Genomic DNA, 15,825 nt, shown 5'->3' with positions numbered 1-15,825 from the left:
GCAAATGTTTAATGTGGCATTATTAAATATTGTTTTGTAAGTCATTTTTTAAACTTGAAATTATAAAAAAATGTTACTACATTTTTACTTCAAAATGTAAACTAACTGTATTTAATCAATTACATCATTTATAATTATTATGTTGTATTGTTTTTATTTAATTTGATATAAGTATGTTATTGCTCCACCTACTGGCTCATTATAACTAAATAATAAATTTCAATATTTCTTAATACGTTGCAAAAGTATATAATTATGTGAAATTAAAATGAAAAAATATTTAACTATACATAATATTAAATCTTGAACATTACAAAGATCAATATAGTACTACAACTAACCTAATCAACCTTAAAGTGAAACTAATTTTACTAATTGAAAAATTGTCATTTTGTAAAGTAATACCAATGTACTTAAAAACTGACAAGGCACTTAATCTTACAACAGTAATTAAGAAAGTTCTTAATAGATATACTAGGCAACATATAAGATGCATGGCATATTCTCTGCAGAATAGAAGATGTTAGTAACTAGTAGGTTCATTGTAGGAAATTAAAAACAAAGTTTGACGGCTAAAACAAAACCTTTTAAAATTAAAAAAAAAAGAACATAATATGTCTTGTTATGCCTCAAATTATCTATATACACTTAATTTCCTACATTCATGAATTTTTAGATTTTTTTATTCAAAATATTCATGTATTAAAAATCAAGCAATACCAGCCATATATATAATTAGTTTATCAGCTGGCTAATAGTATCTGATAGAAGAACATTGCTATTACATGAGTATGTTGAACAATTGATGTTTTTAAAAGATTATAAGAAATTTAAAACATAAAAGAAAAATTTAAATAAGATGTGGAATGAAAAATTATGAGTAATAATTATTGTAAATAAATTAAAAAAAAGTATAATAAATGTTTAAGAATTTAATTATAATGGATGCCAAAATTTGGATATAAATATATATTTTTTTCAAAAAGTATCAAATGTATCTTTTTTATCTTTGTATCCCATTAAGTTCACATAAATGTTGCCAAAATCAAATCATAAATGGCGCTTTTTATTGCTTCATTTATAAAAACCATAACCTATTGATGTTTTAAATATGTACCCTTATGTTTTAATCAACAAAATAACAAAGGTGGTTAACTATACTATGATAGAATTCAGCCTATTATAAATTGTTATAAGCTTTATAATAATTTAATGAAATTATGCATCATATTTGTATATAATGATGAGTAACAATATTTTTCTGATCGATTAGAAGCAGTAACAAAAATAGAAAAGAACAGTGGAGCAATAAAAAAATTATCTTTAATTTTGATAAAAATTATTTAGAAAAAAATGGTACTTTCTTGTTATACGAAACTACTTTGTTTTGTGAAACATCAATCTTAATATCTAATACTACTAATCATTTGTAATTGTTAATTGAAGAAAAATGGATTTCATATTTTTTTTTTAAATAAATGTTGGTGAATTTACATCCTTTTACGTTCTGACAATAACAACAAGTTACGATGAAAAATTTATGTGAGACTGCTGACAGTCAAATTTTAACTATAAAGTAAATGTATTTAAAAGAAAATCTAATATTAGTAAAACTAATATAATAAATTATATTATAGATAATTGTCAGTTGTAACACTGGTATACAACACATGGATATCGGATATCGTAAAGATAATGTGATAGTCGCGATAACGGAGGTAGTGCTGGGCGGTAGTCATGATAATGGCCATAGTTTCATATAATAAGAAAGTACTGAAAAAATGACTTATCTTATAAGGGGTAATAGCAAATAATTAGTGATTCTTTGTTGAAGCATTTCAATGGTCCTTCATTTTAAGTATAAGTTATGAATTTCTTGCTTTCTTAGAACCTATCTAAATAAATTATAAATATTTAGAATACAGTTAGTTAGTTTAGTATACATAGCAAATAATGTAATTGTTAACAATTTTATAGTTAAAACATAAAAAAAATGTTTATAAATGTTTTTTTTTAATGTTTTATATAAAACATTTCAACAATTTAAATTTATTATAAATAATTTAATGTACATTAAGAAGTATAAATTGTAAATTTAATACTTTTTAATCCAATTAAAGCAATTTAATAATGGCTTACTTACATTTTAATTTTCAACCATCATTTTATATTTTGAATGTTAATTATTGTATTTACTAAATGTTGTTATAAGAGATAAAGAAAGTTATTAACATTGATAAACTTAAAACACCATAGTAATAATCAAAAATAAATAAAAATGTTATAACCATTAATAAATATTATAATATTTAAATTTAAAAATTTTAGTTAGTATTAAAAGTATGTTAAATATTTTGTAGTAATTGTGGACAAGTATACAAAACCGATAAAACAAAAATTCACAGCCAATAAATACAAATAAAATTTCATGCATTAACTCAACAGCAAAACTATAAATAATTAGATTAATTATTTATCACCGGTTATTAATTGGCAATGGATGCCCTTCACTGTTAACCACATACTTATCGATAGATAACATATGCCGATCATCAGACATTAACAAATATAGGTACTTAAGGGTTTCTGCAAAAAAGAATGATTCAGTCATGTCTTGAGGACGTGTATCTTTTGGATCTAACACATTGCCAATGGATGTAAAACCACCAGCTACTTTAGTATGTCGTTCAAATGCTTGAAATATTAACCAACCCCAATCCTGATATGTTGTATTGCCTGATATTTGATACATGTACCAAAGACTTTCAACAAATTCAGGCCGTAATAGACTGTGTGCATCATTTATATTAACATACATATCTTGATTAACATCCACCTGTAAAAAAAAAAATAAGTAAAATTATAAGATGCTACAAATTTTAATATCAATTCAATCTTACATTTGTACCAAAATATACTATTTCCGGGGATAAAAATGTTGGTTGATCAGCATACATACGATAGCATGTTTCCATTAGTTTTTCAGCCAATTTCATATGACTAGATGGCATACCATAATGAACACCAAGTGCTAATGTGCCCGGAAGGTAGCATACTAAATGATCCATCTTTGGATGAAAATTTCGTGATCCTGCCTTCAGTTCTCCTATATATGTTAAATTTCTTTTGGGCGATGTTCGCACTAATTGTGTGATTATACCATCAATGGCTTCCAAATAGTCATCCTTCAAACTAAAATAAACATATGTTTTTAACTGAAGCTTTTGAAATTTAAGAATTAATCATTATTACAAATCTATTGATTTTCCAGTCTGGATCCATTGTTTCAAAAGATATTCATAATAACTATCACCTCTAGCACCAATTTTAATTTCAGACCCTCTATGAAATTTGCCTGTATTTGGATTTATATAAATAGGCACAAGTCCATTAGGTTTTTCTAATGTGTGAATATGTTCAGATACTTTGAATGCAACAGTCTAAAATTGAATTGCATACATCATAATCAAATTAAATTATTAGATATGTTTAATATTACTCACTTCAAAATTTTTTGTACCAGTAGACCTTGATAAATCTCTAAATTCTAATTGTATAGTAGATACTTCGGCTGTACTAGAATCTGGGCTCCATTTGGGTGAATGAGCCATATGTGAGATAAGATTAACATCTGAATATGGTATTGGTGATGGAGATTTTGTAAAACATGGCATAAGTCGTGAACCAATGTCTAGCTGTAAAAATGAAAATAATAATACAATTATTGTTTTAATGTATAACAAACAAATATTCAGTGTTTAATAATAATAAACTATTACTTACAGCTTTATCAAGAAATAATGAATCTCCCGACAAATGATAAGCACTTAAAAACCCACCTAACACTCTTATTGTAGTTTCAAATAGGTTGACATCTTTATAATGATCAAGGTTAAAACTGGTACTAACCCATTCACGAGCTTCATCAAATTCTAAAATAAAACATATTCCATTATTTTATCAAATTAAGAAAATAGTGTTTACACTAATTTATAGTCTATGACAATCATAATTAGTACAATATTACACAAAAACATAATTAACATATTATAATATACTAGCTAAATTAATAATTAAGTAATTACTGTTGTTAATAATATGAGTAAATGGTGTTTATAATAATACAATTAATTAGTAGTGTGAAATAAAGTAATTTAAAACTTCATTATTGCTTATTTGACACATAAATACAATACTTATTAATAGTACTGAATAAAATAATAATATATTTTTAATTAGGATATTTTAAGTATTGACTAAAACTTTTACAAAAGACGCCAGGTGTCCAATATTTGTTACTGATCAATAACAATAATATTAAATGATACTTGACTATTTACAATTGTAGAAGTGTTTATTGAGAATTTTAACATTAAATATAGCTAAATAAATCCATTACTTTTTTCCTTGTTACTAAATATTATTTTTTTTACATCATTTACACAATTACAAACTTAATACGATACTTATGAACATAAAAAGTTGCAACGACAATTTAATAATAATATTTGCCTGTATTTGATACATATCGATTAATATACTCTAACTAGGACAAAATTGTTTCAGTAATCTATATGGAACATTATTTTACTGTTACATACAATATAATATATTAAAATGTCTAATTTGTGATGCACAAGTTTACATCCTTTAAGTCAAATTAATAGTATCACTAGCAGAACTTACCTTTTTTCAAATTCATTATCCATAGTGTGTCCAAAGAATCAACAATAGTCAATCCTAGATTAAACCAATCTTGGTATTTCCTACTTATAGGTTTTACGTGATCATGTCCCCAGGCATAACTGCAATATCCTTTCCATGCATGTTTAAATGCATTTAAAACTGCAGTTTGTCTGTGACCTGTTGCTGGCATAAACTGAATACCTTCACCAGACGCCAGGTTTACAGCATCATTAGATACTGGTGCAGCTATTTGTTCTTTTTGATCAGGAGGTTCAACATCTTCAATTTCATTTAACTTTACAGCATCTACATAATTTGGCAAATTTCCTTTCTAAAACAGATCATTAGCAATTAGATTAGTCAAATATATAGCTTATTTAAATCACCAATATTGAAATTAAACATACAACATTCTGAGGCCAAATAGTCGGTTGTGGTAACTTAAGAACATTGGTCTCGGATAATTCTTCAAAATTCTTACTAGTTCCAATGAACCACAAAAGGATTGAAATTAATATTACACTAGCCAACAGGTATAAAATTAATTTTTGTAACTTTGATAATTGTCTCCAACACTGTAAAAAATACAATCAAATTAAACTACTTATAAAAAAAAAAACAAATTTGTATCCTTTACCCTTCGATAAAAACTTCTGCAGCTGTATTTTTGTGTAGGGCCCGTCAACAAAACTGTGTCGAAATTCAACGACACATGGTCCTTTATCATGTTCAGTAGATGTCAGTGTTTTTTATATAGTTGAAAACATATATCAGGTAAGTTAAATGCAAGCTATACGCTCGTAGGAAATATTTTAAGTACCTATGCCGGTACGAACAATTGTTAACTGTTAAACAATAAATCTATTCGAAAAAAAGTGGTAGCGTACAACAATAATAATAATACGGTGACAGAAATACACAACAATCGTAAATGGTAAATCGTTATTCGTTTGTCTAGAACAAATAAGGTACAGCACAGTTAATTAAATACCTATAAAGTTAGTACTAATCATAACACAATACACATTTAATTTAATAATTTGACTAATCAAACAGGATTTTGTTAGTTTCGAGATAGGAACGTTCGACGTTTTGAAATTTGATCTGTGACCTGTGTCCTGCAATATTGTCTTATACTTATTCTGTGATTGTAGTGTGCCGTGTACTGAATCGTTTTAAAAGTTGATAACGTTATTTGATAAAATTTGTAGATATAAAATCACAGACTAAGATAATACAATTATTTCGTTCGTAATAAAAAAAAAATGGGATTGAGGTACTTTTCCCAAAAGTAAAACCCATCACATATTCACATATTATGATAAAAATTCAAAAATAAATTTATGCGGTGAAATGCAGTGTTGAAATATAATAAATTATTATTATTATTATTTATTTTTGTTCTATTTCACGATCACTATTCAAATACAATAAATGAATAAAACAACCCATTTTACGATTAAATTATACCATAGGTTACTACTAGTATTTCTTTGAATTATACTTAGTTAAATACTTAAAAATAAACTATTTGATTACTGTATACTACATACCCATACCAAGAATATTTATATATTTAAATTTATTTGTACTTCATCAGAATAATAAACGACATAAACATAATATCAAATGTTATAAACTTATTTTTAAAAATATCATCATTGACGAGCCTTGATCTGTAATAACACTAATAACAATAACGTATCTGAAGGAATGGATAGATACGTGTTTATCTAAATCGTGGATTATCCAAGTTTAAGTGCAAATATTTGTCACGCTGAAGATAGCTATCATTCCCTCAGATTTTAAGATAGATTTTAACCTAACCTAGAGCTGATCGATGATCGATGAATGTATTATTTAAGTTATTTTACATTTACAATGGTCGTCTTACGTCCATCAAAGTAATAACATAGTGTCATCACATCACCTTTTGGGGAAGTAAAAAATAAAAATACATACATTTTCAGTTTTTAGAAATAAATTAGATTTAGTCAAAAGTAAAAGTATTAATAGTTTAACTTTTCTCAATAATCAGGAAAGACAAAAAAAAAAAAAAATGAAGGAAAAACTGTAATATTTGAGAATAGGTATTTTTTTTTATTTTGTTATAATTAAAAAATGAATAACCATAAAAACTTAAGATGTTCACAAATGTCTATATTATCAATTTATTTACACGAATATATGATATAATTTTCAAAATATTCTAATTTATTTTTAGATAATTGTAATTTTGTCTTTGCGATTTTACTTTAGTCAATAAATAAATTCGTGCATTGTTTATATTTTGTTATTTTGCAATTTTTTGCATTTTATACCCGGTAAGGAATTCCATATTTAGTATCAAGTACCTACCTATCTACTAAGTCTAGATATACAATTTCAAAGATAATGGTAACGATTCAATATTTTATACTATTTTATTTGTTATAAAATTACCTTTTAAAATTTTTTAAAACGTTTGTTGAAAATAAAGAATAAAAGAAGAATTGCTTATGTCGAACCACCGACCATTGTATTTTTTTTTTTTACTTTATTTTTAGGTTAATACCTGCAACTAGATACAATCGCAATAAACAACATGCACACCGGGTTACATGATGACTGTGGTGTAATGTGGATAACTACAAAAATTATTCTCATTGCTCGTTCCATGGATTACTACTATAGTTCATCAGTAAAGTAAATTAGTAAAATGTATTATACATATTAAAATAACATTTTATTGGTTATTGATGTTGGCGATGAATGATGATGCTGTATTATTTTGAAAACTATTTTTTTCAAAATCATGACTAGGATTGCAGTAGCTGCACAGTATATATTTATTGTATCTATATAGGTCAATACTTAATATAAGTAGCCAATTAGGACAATTAGGTACCTTCAATATGCTAATGCCATAGATAAAAATATGTAGTATAATTATATACTTAGTAGGTACCTATATTTAATCCATTATGCTATATTGCTATGGTAACTACTAACAGCTTCTGTGGTTTACGACCTACCCATCAATAGATGACTATAGATAGGCGGTATATACAACAATTTCTCAAATTGTACGAATTGTGTACATTTTATTAACCGCTTATATAATATATATATTCACGATTCTGCATGATTTAAATGAAACGTTGCCGTGCTATTTTTTAAATTAAACTAACATCTCATTATCGATTAGGTATCATAAATTCATAAATTTAATTTTGTCGAATTCAACTGAGTGAGTCGAAATGCTCTCCCAGTCCATATCATCCAATTGTATAATACTGTAAATTTGTAAATTGTATTAGGTAATATAAAATATCTTTATAGGCTATAGTACCTAGATATAATAATTAATAACCACTGGTTATCTAAAATTATAATTATTTAAAATTTTCTTTATAGTAAGCACTAAACATGTGGTTTAAAGTCCAAAATAGATAATTGTATAATTTATAAGTTTGCTTTGGTAATAAAACAAACATTATATTTATCAGAAAACAAATCTACAATCATTTTTTGTTATTTGCCTATATATACCCATATACGTATTTAATTATTTAAATGTTTTAACAATTTATTTTTATTCTTTCACTATGCATGCTTATTTTACATTTAAAATGATGATCTGTTTTTTTGTTTGTGATGACTGACACGAATATTTCATGTAAATTTATACGTAAGAGTCACTCTTAAACCTTAAAGTGTGTATTCGACATACCTATACCGCACCGAGTTGGAGAATTGCCATTAGATACTGTTGTTATAGTAAGTTATTGTCCTATAAAGTGGCAGATTCTCCATCGAATTTCATATTTTTACTTAGATTAATCAAACTATGTTATTTTTCTTTTTTATTAAAAATATTAATCTAAGAAATTAAAAAAATAAAAACCAATCTAACATTGGATTACTCAAGGAGTTGCAGCCGATAAATAAAAATGTTTGAACTAAATATAAATTGATTTAAACTAAAATAAAGGAAAATCAATCAACACAACCACAATCTAAAAAAAAAAAATGTTTCTAAAAGAAAGTATTAATTTATTCACACAGAAAAATGACCCTTATAATATCGTATAACTGTTGATACTAAATTAATTCGTGTACGCAATAGTAAAAATAATGTATATATATATATGTATATTATGATAATATGGTGTGTTCCTATCTATATTTATGCCATATTTCCATGTATATTGTGTATTATTTAGATGATGCATTATATGTTTGACATCTATAATTTTTTCAAATACTAAAATTTTATAAACGTTTAAATATCTTTAATATAAAATTTAAATTGAGCACTTAAATCATTATTATATAGTCTAGAATTAAATGAATGTTGAAGGACAAGGACCTACTTATATAATATTTGAAGGACATTCGTTATGGATATGTAAAATAAATTAAATATAATAATATAATATATTAATTTACATATTTAAATGTTTAACGTTATAAACTTATAATAAATAGTATTTGTATCATAACATATTGCACTATACAATCGTATATAGTTATATTTGTATTTTGTATATGTAAATAATATTTTAACAGTGTTATTTGAAGCCATGATGGATATATTGCTAAAATAGACAATATAGGTATTGACGTATTGTTACAAATAATACAAACAAATTGACATTATAGGCTTTTATAGCACAGAAGTACAAAAATACAAAATATAAATGAAATCTATATTCTGCGATAATCAGTTAGGTATCAGATAATATAATATAGTATAAAACTATAATAATATATTATACACTACCTATCTAAATTGTATTAACTTTCATGAGTTATGCTATTGATAAAAATGTTATTAAATTAGGATGAGATTATGAGGCATCTGAATAGTAGTTCTGCACATTGTAGTCATTGTACACGGGCATTATTTTTCATCGTTATTTTTTCACGAAAATAAATAAACAATTACACCTATAAAATATAAGTCAACTAGTCATATATAACGACTAGCCGGCTCCGACTTAGGTATAAGGGCGTTACAAATAATACAAACAAAAACCAATGTTCGATCAGACTAGAGTTTTGTTGGCGACCTATCAATGGCGCAATTATCGGGAGTGTTGGGTGTGCAATTCACAAGGGCCCCTAGATTAAAAATTTCATGCACGATATTCCTACTATGATCTGTAATATACACATATTATATTATTTGTTTTAATATAATAAATAATTATGTTTTTACTCTTTTGAATTTAGAGAATAATTCAAATTATGATTACTTATGTGGGAAACCAGTTAAGAGGATGTCAGCGCACCGTTTGTTTTCTCTCTCTAGCCCACGCGCAACATAGACAAAACGCATTTACGCAGTCTGAGTAGAACTCGCTCAATTTTGGTTCTAGAGTAAATATACCTATTACAAAATTAAATGTTGATAATATTTTTGAGTATAAGACGATGAGTTTTTTAAAAAAAATTAAAATTTTGAAAATTTAAAGGTTATTTAAAAATGTTGTAATTTATAGCTATTTTTAAACGATATAATTAACGTTGTATTGGTAATAATAGAAAAAACTCATCGTCTTGTACTCAGAAATATTATCAAAATTTAATTTTATTATAGGTATATTTACTCTAGAACCGAAATTGAGCGAGTTCTACTCAGACTGCGTAAATGCGTTTTGTCTATATTGCGCGCGGGCTAGAGAGAGAAAACAAACAGTGTGTAACATCCTATTAAGTGAATCTTAACACATACAATACAATAATACAGCAATATAGGTACCAGAATGCGTGTATAGCGTATAGAAAATAATTAAAAATTTGAAACTTCTTTTATTATAATGACATAATAATTATGTTGGTGTGTGTACTGTGTAGTGTGAAGTCATGATAATAAGGTATAACTGTTTTTAATTTTTATCAGTAGGTAGTGGCCTCGGTCCGGAATTTTTCAAATGGGTCCCTTATTATAAAGTTGCGCCACTGCGACCGATAAAACTGTTGATTATAAAATACTAATTAGTAAGTATACCTAGTTAATACTGTAGTCTGTAGTATTTAATATTTATAATGATAGAACGTAACCGATCGGCAACCAAACATGTATACACCTAATTGGCATACCTATAAACCGTGTTGTGAGTGCTCCGACCATCCAAAACTATCGGTGATTATTTTAGTTTAGGTTACCTATAGGATTAAATAGCACATTATAGCGTAAGGTGTAAGTATATAAACTGCATTAATTGTAAGTGAGTGATTAACTAATATACGGTTAAATATCTGAAAGCGATAAGATGGAGATGGAATCATTTATTATGACGTGTAAACACTATAAACGTATATAATACTATAGTATCCACGAAACTGGATTTGTTTTTGGATATTATTTGTATTACTTGCACCCCTGTGTATATTATAATTGTTGTGCAATATCGTTGTGACTAAATATAACGACACGCAGCACCTTCAGCATGAGCGTGTACATATAGAGGATATAATAAAATATTATAGGAGACGAGTGATGAAGATCTACTCGTATAGTACACAACTAGCTGTTTTCTATCGATCGTTTTTTTTTTTTTTTAATTCGATTTTTTCACGGCAAGTTGTACGGGAACCTGTAGCTGGCAGTTCATTTTAGAATATAAATGTATTATTTTAGTTGTATTGTAATATTATACATATATTATACCTGTTACATGTATAGACCGTATCATTACATGGTATTAGCCGCACCTACGTAAACATTAATTCATAGTTTTCCAAATAAGTAAGTATATTCCAACGTAGTTGAAAGGATTTTTCTTCGACGATACGGTTATCGAAACGATTTATTGAAACCGTGTGCGGTTTTCGTTTTTTTCAACTGTAATAATAGTGCATTAATCAGTGACATCGGTCACGACCTCCGCTCATCGCGACAGTGCGACGAACACTGAAGACGCGCCCGCAATGCTCTCACTGACACTAACGTAGAACGATCCGAGAGCATAACGCCGCGAGACAGTGCAAACGTCGGCCGGCAGATGTCTCTGAGCCGCGACGACGGTTGGAGTACCGGCCGCGTTCGGCGGGCGACAGCGTCCACCGGACCGGACGCGGTTCAGCGGTTCGAGTTTCGTGAACGCGCGGTCGGCGCGGGCTCGATCGGTCGGACGACGCGACGGCCACCGGGACGGGACCGGCCCGTCGACCCGGTTCCGGCGTGTCGTCCGCCACACGGTTCGGCGTTTCACGGGCGGGCCAACGAGCTGTATAAAGAGCGTGTGCGGTGCCGGACGGCTTAAAAGGGTGTCTTCCGCTTGCATGGAACGCTAGACCTATTCGGTTCTGGTGAGGTATGGCCATCAATACATACCTGACACATAATTTTTTTAACTGCGGGCAGTTGGCAACCATCGCGTGCCGGCGCCTGCTCCGATCGCGTCGATTATCTACTACGATGGTTTTTCCCCGACCGTGTGTGCGTGTGGCTTGGTGTAACGCCCGCTCAACGCGCTTACACGTTTTTGCCCAAGTGCGACGCCGTTCTTCACTGCAGTTTTTCACCACAACTTTGCTGACGGTACCTACGTGTTCTGCTCGTCACACAATTCTCGTTATTCGTAGAATAAACACGATTTTCTCGTTACAACGAAATGCAGTATTTCTACTAGGTACATAATATCAAGGCTGGGCATTGACGAGTTAATAAGTTAAAAGTTAAGTTCATTTAACTCACTAAATTTATTTTTTAATTAACGTGAAAATAACGAATTCATTTTTCATTTCAAGAAATAAGTTAAGCTAGTTTATTTTTTTTTTACATTCACTGTTTCAGTAGTTTTCATGTCAAAAAATATTTTATTGGTAATTTATTTAGAAAACGAATCGAAAAAACATTAAATAAAACACATACTATATAGAAATACTGTATGTTGTATGAAGTATAAGGATTATAGTCTATAATTTAGTTGTGTGTTGGTAAGAAATAAAGTACGCTAACAAATAAAAAAAATAACTTTTTTTAACATCATAAAAAGTTTAAAAAAAATGTGTATTAACTTTTAACTTTTTCTTATTGATGCATATTAACTTAACTGAGTTAAAAAAAAACTTATTAACTTGCCCAGCCTTGTATAATATTATCTACGTTCCAGATTTTCAAAACGAGTTTATTTGAATAAGACAAAAAAAAAAAAATAAAATCTAATATATTGAACTCGCAGTATACAAGTCGCACAATTGTTAAACTTGTGTAAAGAATTAAATATAAAATTAATTTTATTGACGTTGAACAACATACGGAAAAAAATAAAAATGTAAATTTTAAATCGATATAACAAAACAAATCTTATACGCAGCTATACAGGAATAATGAATAGCTAGTCAAATTATTTGACTTAAGTAATAAATATATTGTTATTCGACATAACTCGATAACTTATGAAAAGTCGCTTTAATCCCTAATATTATATTAAATGTTTATAATCAGTGGTTCCCAATTGATGGTCCGCGGACCCCCAGGGATCCTCGTGTTGGTTAGGTTAAGTTAGGGGATCCGTGGTTGTGTAGATATATCTTTAATCGTGTGTTGTACTGAAGTGATATTTTTATTTTATTAAATTTGTTGTGGTTTGAAATTCTAGGTATTTTAAAAAGTTTTGAACTATCTAAATGGGAACCACTGGTCTATATAAAGCAGTCAAATACTGTATATTTATTTTAAATTAGTGAGTACATCTATTACAGATTATTTATTTATTTATTTATTGATAATATTATTTAAACATTATTATGTATTAATTGCGTATTTAGGATTTATTTGAGAGAGAAGATATGACTAAAAAATGTTGTAACGATGTCGACGGACGGCAATCGTTCAATATCTATGCCAAACGTCTCGGAATTATATTACTTATTGATAAAGTGATAAATGGAAGAGATACGTCTATATAAATATCATATAAAAAAGGGGATATATATTTCCTTAATTTCCCCTGTAAATACGCGACTGATAAAACTAATTACATTACATAACACTAAATATTCTATATAGTAGCGTGTGATTATAATATTGTTTTTTTTCTTTCCAATCGAACGACCTAACCAATTTTCAAGTTATGTTTTATTTCTCTATATCACATGTATGATAAATATATAATATAATACATGACTGAAATGTTTATATACAGTTCTGTATCATGATCAGGAAAGTTAATTCTTATAAAATGTAATGTAATAAAAATAATTTGGTTTAAGTCATTTTTTTTATAAAAAGTATTTGTTAGAAAAATTATTTCTTACGACAGTCAACAATGTTGCGTACCTATCACTTAAATAGGTATAAACTTTACAAACTTAAGACTTATTGAATAGTATGGTATTTAAATATAAGTATAACTAAATTTAGTGTTACAGTGTTGCTCTAATTGCAAGTTTAAGAACGAATAATAGTATAATACTATCATAAAGTTATATTAAATTTCTAATTTAATTATTTTATTTGGTCAATTTTTTTTTTGTATTAAATATACTGGATTAAGATATAAATAACTGTTCAATTTTTTACCATCGTTTTTATGATAAACACGCGTACTAGCTATAGATATATTAATATTTTAGTCCTTATTCCTTGAATTTTATGAAATATAAAACCTAACCTAACCTGACCTTATATAATTATACAAAATAACATATTTTTTTCATGCACGTTGTAATAATAATGACATTTTTTAATATCCACACCTATTTAATTATAGTAAATACTAGATACTTCAAAATATATCTTTAAGTATTGGCTTGTATAATGAACAATAGGTACTGATGAGTTATTCCAGATAATTATCGACTATTATCGTATGCTCCTTATTAATATTATTAAATCAAGTCAAAAATATTTGTTCGAAATCTTATTAAATAAAAAAAGTTTACAAATATTGAATTCATGATTTCTATAGATTGTTAATTATTATTAAAGCATTTTCTACACAAAAGCATTAAAATTATAATTTTGTTAAAAGAAATCAAAATCTCTATATCAATAATATTAAATTATTCAAATATAAAAAAACTATAAGACATGAGTTGTAGTACATTGTAATTCACTATTGAATGACAAACAAGGATGAGTTTTCTTTACGAATTCTATGTATACTTATATATTATATCGTTTTTTTTTTTTTTTATTTGCAAATAGTTTGTTTTATATTTAAATGTAAAACGGTAGTCAATTATACATCATATATTGTTTAATTCTAATTTTTCCATTTTTTCCATTCAAATGCTCCCATTGTTTACCGGTCTCCCGTGTTTTTATTCCTATCTTTATACCTGTGAGCAGCAGAATCATTACTATATAGAGGTAGTACTTATTATATTTATATTTTAATGGAGTGTTTTTTTTTCAAATTATATCTATTTTGCCATGAGCACATTACACGTAAATTGTGAACAATAATTATTATTGTTACGAGCTGCGGGTATTTCAAATTTTATTCAATATTTTTGTTGTCTATTATATAACGAAATAAGTATTTAATATTATTGTCTGTAAATCATAACGAATATACTTATACTGTCATTACTCATTATACACAACGCCAACTCTTGCTACGATTTGCGAGGCCCCGTGCAATTTATTAACGACAGTCATCAAAGCTACACCCCTAAACACTAAAACGTTATAACTACTCTCTCAATCCTTAGTCGTTTATCATTATTTTCAGTACATAAGAAAACGCCATCTCCATAAATACCTATCGCGAATAAGTACAAACATTATTTTATTTTTATATAATGAAATAACACAATTCCTCCATGCACCAGCCTGATAAACACTTATAGATTAGTGACTGTATTTCATAATAGTATTTTGATTTTACTGCTAATACAAATTTTTTTTTAAAAATATAATACTTAATACATATTATTGTACATTACACACGATAAACAAGTCTTAGTGTTTGCCTATACTTTACTCTTGCAGGAGTTGGAATAGTTGTATGGTTCCGGATTTTGATGTAAGCGTATTATAATATGTTGTTGGTATATTAATGTTATTGACAAAAAATTGTATTAGTTCAATTTGTTATAAGTACCTTCTTTGGATTAAAATCTAAATAACTATTTAATTTTTCATCATCAGTTTTTATGATAAACACACACTAGCTAAAGAGATATTAATATTTTAAT

General features: G+C 27.5%; 1 protein-coding gene and 1 non-coding gene across 3 annotated transcripts; one reads left to right on the top strand and one right to left on the bottom strand.

The window, feature by feature from the left end:
- Positions 1-2,235: 2,235 nt before the first annotated feature.
- On the bottom strand, positions 2,236-11,554 carry LOC113553488 (endoplasmic reticulum mannosyl-oligosaccharide 1,2-alpha-mannosidase). Of its 2 annotated transcripts, XM_026956844.1 has the most exons (9): positions 11,345-11,554; positions 5,324-5,640; positions 5,094-5,261; positions 4,687-5,017; positions 3,784-3,932; positions 3,504-3,695; positions 3,253-3,440; positions 2,901-3,192; positions 2,236-2,836 (listed from the first exon to the last, which is right to left on the bottom strand). In XM_026956844.1, the coding sequence occupies exons 2-9, from the start codon at positions 5,411-5,413 to the stop codon at positions 2,477-2,479; spliced, it is 1,770 nt and encodes a 589-aa protein (XP_026812645.1). In that variant the 5' UTR covers positions 5,414-5,640; positions 11,345-11,554; the 3' UTR covers positions 2,236-2,476. The 2 variants fall into 2 exon arrangements, with proteins under 2 accessions (XP_026812645.1, XP_026812644.1); XM_026956843.1 differs by lacking the exon at positions 11,345-11,554 and having other exon boundaries at positions 5,324-5,941.
- A 382-nt stretch (positions 11,555-11,936) lies between these two features.
- Positions 11,937-12,068, top strand: LOC113555316. Its single transcript, XR_003405341.1, has one exon. It is a non-coding gene; the product is annotated as a U11 spliceosomal RNA (small nuclear RNA).
- Positions 12,069-15,825: the final 3,757 nt, after the last annotated feature.

This window comes from Rhopalosiphum maidis, chromosome 2, assembly GCF_003676215.2.
Source record: "Rhopalosiphum maidis isolate BTI-1 chromosome 2, ASM367621v3, whole genome shotgun sequence".
Taxonomy (NCBI): Eukaryota; Metazoa; Arthropoda; class Insecta; order Hemiptera; family Aphididae; genus Rhopalosiphum; species Rhopalosiphum maidis.
The sequence above is the reverse complement of the archived record's forward strand: the minus strand, read 5'-3'. Positions and strand labels throughout refer to the sequence as shown.

Excerpts from the sequence above, each read along its gene's own strand:
- LOC113553488 (XM_026956844.1), bottom strand. The coding sequence starts at position 5,413 with ATGATAAAGGACCATGTGTCGTTGAATTTCGACACAGTTTTGTTGACG. Across the intron at positions 3,696-3,783 it reads CATTATTTCTTGATAAAGCT|CTAGACATTGGTTCACGACT; the intron begins GTAAGTAATAGT and ends TCATTTTTACAG. Across the intron at positions 3,441-3,503 it reads CTGGTACAAAAAATTTTGAA|ACTGTTGCATTCAAAGTATC; the intron begins GTGAGTAATATT and ends ATTCAATTTTAG.